This window comes from Otolemur garnettii, unplaced genomic scaffold (assembly GCF_000181295.1).
Source record: "Otolemur garnettii isolate 467f Iridium unplaced genomic scaffold, OtoGar3 scaffold00033, whole genome shotgun sequence".
In the NCBI taxonomy this organism is placed as follows: domain Eukaryota; kingdom Metazoa; phylum Chordata; class Mammalia; order Primates; family Galagidae; genus Otolemur; species Otolemur garnettii.
Genome location: NW_003852428.1, coordinates 11,378,508 through 11,383,955, shown reverse-complemented (window position 1 = coordinate 11,383,955; position 5,448 = coordinate 11,378,508). Strand labels below are relative to the sequence as shown.

General features: G+C 38.0%; 1 protein-coding gene across 1 annotated transcript in view; it reads left to right on the top strand.

The window, feature by feature from the left end:
- The first annotated feature begins 350 nt into the window (after nt 1-350).
- The window catches only part of FAM105A (family with sequence similarity 105 member A), an 11,390-nt gene continuing 6,292 nt past the window's right edge, over nt 351-5,448 (top strand). Inside the window, exons 1-5 of the mRNA XM_012805004.2 lie at nt 351-387; nt 2,546-2,705; nt 2,790-2,821; nt 2,938-3,029; nt 4,154-4,303. Coding sequence (XP_012660458.1) covers nt 351-387; nt 2,546-2,705; nt 2,790-2,821; nt 2,938-3,029; nt 4,154-4,303 — 471 coding nt within the window. The remainder of the gene's footprint in view (nt 388-2,545; nt 2,706-2,789; nt 2,822-2,937; nt 3,030-4,153; nt 4,304-5,448) is intronic.

Genomic DNA, 5,448 nt, shown 5'->3' with positions numbered 1-5,448 from the left:
TTTTCAGGGTTTTGGTAGTGGTTTTTTTTTTTTTTCTTTTTTCTTCATTTCCTGTTTTAAAGTTCAAATTACTTTAGCTTTGATATATTGTAGAGAATAGGGGAAAAAACTAAGTAGAATTTTACTTCAAAAAAAGGTGCCCTTTTTTTAATTTTTGTTGCTCTAGCCAGCAGTCTCCTCTGCCATATATAGATAAAGTGATCACAAATCAGATTTTAGTTTAAGATATTCATATTGTTGATTTCAGGAGGTCCTGGTGTGATTCCTCAAGGATGTATTAACTACTGAACGTTGCTTCTGCTTGTACAGGTTGGGGTCTCTGCACACTTTAGTACTAAGGACTGGCGGCCATGAGACCTCATAATATACTTTCCAGTGTGGATGAGGGTAAGATGCTAGGAAGGAGTGTGTGTGAGTGGGGAAGGTTGTCACCTGTAACAGGTCCCCCTGGAGGCCTGGGCAGCTGCAGGGGAGGCCCTGTGCTCACGAGAGATGGCCTTGGTTCTGGTGGCTCATGTTAGGTTCCTTGCGGGCCTGCCTGGTAATTTACACAAATGCAGCAGGTTAGATGGAGTCTGAGATGAATTAAGCACTTGCCCAGGAACGGGGGCAGCATCCAGTCCCCAGTCCAGTGACTGTAATTCCCCCCTGACTGCGCGCGTGCACACACATTCACGCTCAAGTACCACCCTGTGGGAAATAGGTAGATGCTCTAGTAAAGGCCCTTCAAAAAAAAGAGATATGAGCGGCCACTACAGACAGGAGAATCCTAGTCCCAAGGATTCTCAAAGCAAGAAATTGAAAGCATCTCTATTAAAGTAAAGTAGAGCCATAAGGTATAAATAGTAATCAAAGCCTGTGAACCTGGTTCCTCTGTAACAAAATCAGCCAGCATAGGGGTTTAAGGGAATAGGTGGTGGGAGCGTAAATCCACAGTTGTTTTGGAAGGTACTGAGGCAACACCTGTCAAAACTAGAAATGTGCACACTCTGTGACGTTTTTTGTAAAAGACAGAAATTGGAAATCAGATGCTTGTCAGAAAGTCAGTGCTTATGTACAGGACAGTCTGTGCTAAAATATTTTTCATTCCTTAAAAAGATTAATGTAGATTTGTATGTCCAGTACTGATGTGAAAAAATGTCCAACTTTATGATGGAAAATGTAAAAGCATGTTATATTCCATTGTTCTAAAAAAATCTATAGCTACAATGAAAGAAATTGTGTATCACATAGACAGTTTAAGTCTTCTATGAATTTAAGTATTTACTAAAAATATTTGAACATATTGGAATTTTCAGAGTTGGGAAATCAGTCTGAATCTAAATTACAGAGAGAAAGTGAGTATAGCTTTATGTTTTTAAACATTCCTAAGAAATTTTGCCACATGTCTGGGTGGGGGTAAATACATAATGATTTGAATAGCAAATCAGTTATTCTAAACAGATAAGCATTTGTTTTTGAAAATGTCCTTTTAAGTAATTAAATGCATTTTTTTATTGGATGCCAAATTCTTTTTTGAGAGTGTAAATGCACATCAAACATTCAGATGATCAAAAAATGCTAAAATTGTAGATACTACACTGATGAAGGTTTTACTGTAGTGATTTCTGCAATTTTACTAAATTGTGTGCCAGGGAGGAAATTATTTTGCAGTGGATCCCAGGAGGTCTGGCCATTATTCAAAGGTTCTCTTCCTCATTTGTACTTCAGCATTTTCTATGCCTAAACATAACATAACGCGGAATCTACTGAACATAACAAAATATTACATGTGCACCATTTGAGCTCTTTAGGCCTGTTAGTTTTATCTCGTGTCAAATGAAGAATCACATTACATGTCATGAGCAGCATCTCTAAATCTATCTCTGGTTTTTAAGTGGTCTCCTTTCTGTAAATGTCTGTGTGCCTGCTGCCCGAGATGCTCATTCTGTGCTGCAAAGGTGATGCCATATGTTACAGCTGTAATGATTCAAAACTACAAAACTCAGCAGAAGTGGGCAGTGGAGGCATCAATAGAGGTCACCTGGTTTGATTGCAGTGTACAAGGAGGCTGAATTGAACCCCTGTAATTGTGTGTGGATTCTACAGTAATTCAGCAAGCACCAAGTATGTGCCAGGCACTGTGCTAGTGCTTAAAAGTTTCATTTTATCTTTTCAACCCCATTTTCAACCCCATTTTACAGTCAGGAAAATTCGGGAGAAGAGGAATTAGGTCGACATAGACACACAGCTAGATAAAGTGGTAGAAGCAGGTTTTTGAATTTAGGTCTGAGAGTTTCTGAAGCCAACAGTCTTTGTTTTTATTAGTCCCCCTTAATTTTGTGGAACAAAGATGTTATATGTAACACTGATTATGGGAAAACTGAGTGTTCTTTAAGTTTTGGGTTGCATCTTTGAATACTTTAAAAATATTTATGTAAATCAATGGTAGACGCTTTGCAGGTAAAATTATCCAATCTATATATTTTTTTCTTTTAAACAAAACAGACTTGTATATTTATGATGAACTTTTTTTCTTCTTTTTTCTTTTTTGTAATCTTTGTAGGAAGTGACCAGGTTCACTACTGGACACTACTTACAAGCCAAGCCTTAGATACTGTCTGGAGAATAGCGAAGGCTTCTGTGATATTGGCCATTTCATTTCTAGTGGCCACCATCTGCTACTTCAAGAGCCTGCATTTATATTTAGGGCATCGGCTGAAATGGTAGGTCATTGTATCATTGAATTTTAAATACATGCTTGCTATCTAAAGCAGAATTTTGATATTGTCATTCCCTTTATCTTTCAGGTGGATTGGCTATCTGCAGAGAAAATTCAAAAGTAAATATTTTCATTCATGTATTTATTTAAAGAGGCTCAAAGAGAGGGCTCAGAGAGAGCTCAAGAAGGGTGAGGAAAGGGAAAATTAACTGCCTTTTATTTTTGATTTGGTCCAGGGAACCTCAGTGTGGAGGCAGAAGTTGATTTACTCAGTTATTGTGCAAAAGAATGGAAAGCAGAAACGCCTCATGCCAAGCTGATGAGGAAGGTATGTCTGTTTACAGTGGCTATGGAAGACAGAATTTGTCAAAATCAGGAAGCATTTCATTCTGCTTTACTACATCCACACATCAACACCAAAATGTGAAGCAAGTAACAACTGTGGCTTTAATTCAGAAGCCAAACAGGTGCTAGACATTGCCTTTGGGCCTTTGACCTTGAGCAGCAGTTCTAAAACTGTGGATCGAGACCCACAGGAACTGTGTTAAAGGACCACAGCGTTAGGAAGGTTGAGAACCACTGACCTAGAGATTGTGCCTTTGAGGACATAGGTAGATTGGGCCTACAATTTCAGGAAGCTTGAGCCTTGTGTTCTTTTTGGCTCTCTCGTGTCTGTTAAACATCTGCATATGTGGTGGAGACTGTCTTTGATGGGGTTGGGTACCCTGACATAAAAATATTTTTAGAATTTTTAGAATTTTCCATTGGACTAATCATGGTATATATTCCCAGCAGTGCTGCCTAATCTTATCACTAGCAAAAGCTAAAAAAAAAAAAAAAACAGTTGTGTGTGGGAGAGTATATTTAACTCCTTAACGTGGTCTTAAAAGTATATAGTATTTTTCATTTTTCACTGTGTTTAGGTTGCATCCATTATCTGCCCAAAGTTACCTGCCCTGGTGCTGGTCAGTCCATCCAGGATTTATCATCTAAAATACCATGTCACAGATCTGGTGAACCTGAGAGTCATTTTAAAATTACGTGTGATTGGCTTAGCCCCTTTTGCACAGTGGTTACGGCACCAGCCACATACACCGAGGCTGGCAGGTTCGAGCCTGGCCCATGCCAGCTAACCAACAATGACAACTGCAATAACAAATAGCCAGGCATTGTGGTGGGCACCTGTAGTCTCAGCTACTTGGGAGGCTGAGGCAAGAAAATCACTTAAGCCTAAGAGATGGGAGTTGCTGTGAGCTGTGATGCCACGGCACTCTACCAAAGGTGACATAATGAGACTCTGTCTCAAAATAAATAAATAAATAAAATAAAATTACATGTGATTGTATTCATAATTTATCATTGTTTCTGTCGTTCACTTCAATTGGGAGGAGTACCTCACTGAAACTACAATGCATACAATTAAGAAACATCTTTCTCTTTTTGTGCTGATAGGCTTATGAGGAGCTGTTTTGGCGGCATCATATTAAATGTGTTCGGCAAGTCAAAAGAGATAACTATGATGCTCTAAGATCGGTGTTATTTCAGATATTCAGCCGAGGCATCTCTTTTCCATCGTGGATGAAGGAAAAAGACATTGTTAAGGTATGTCTTCACACTGGAGACTCAGGAGATGGCACGTCGATGAGTACTGCAAGTCAGAAACTTCTGGTCTTTGTGCTCAGGAGGTCACGAGACTGAAGAAACTTTTGAGAGGCGGTTTATCCCAATCCTCTATCTTTCATGTCAGTTTGCAAATAAGCCATCTCAGAAAGATAGTCCTCTGGGTGTTGTTTGTTTTTAATGCCACCATTTTGTCTTGAGAGGCCTCTGTCTTTTGTAAGTAAGGTAATCTAGTTAAATTCACTTTTTCACTCTCTAGTTACATGAGTTTTAACAAATGTGTGCAGTATGCAACCACTACCCAAATCATTCGCTGGTAAACTTTTGTAGTCAGTCCTTCTCCCACCCTCAGCCCCTGGCAATCACAGATCTGTTTTCTATCCCTATAATTTGCCTTTTCTAAAATATCATATAGATGGAATCGTTCACTATTTAGCTTTTTGAATCTGCCTTCCTCAACTTAGTATAATGTATTTGAAATTCATTCCTGAATTCATCTGTGAATCAGTAGTTTGTCCTCTTTATTGTTGAGTGGTATTCCTTTACATGAATATAATTGTTTATTCATGTAGAATGTTGAAGGACATCTGGATTGTTTGCAGTTTCGGGCTGTAATGAATAAAGCTGTTATAAATATTCCCAGATAGGATTTTGTATGAACATTAATTTTTATTTCTTCTGAGTAAATACTTAGGAGAGAGATTGCCCAACTATATGCTGTTTTTCAGAGTGGTACAGCCGTTTTGCATTTTGACCAGCAATGTAGAAGAGTTCAGTTGTTCTACATTCTACCAGCACTTGGTATTGTCAGGTTTTTTGGCTTTAGTAGGTGTGAACTAGTATCATTGTACTTTTAGTTGGCATTCCTAATAAGTAAAAATGTTAAACATCTTTTAGTGTGCTTATATGCCATCGATATTATCTTCTTGGTTAAGTGTCTATTCAAATCTCTGCCCATTTTTTATTGAGTTGCTATTTTTTTTAATTATGAGCTTTGAGAGTTCTTTATTTATGTATATTCAGAATGTAGAGCCTTATCAGGTATGTAATTTGCAACTATTTCCGCCAAGTTTGTGGCTTGTTTTCTTATTTTTTAACATAAGGTAGTAAATTCTTTTTTTTTTTTT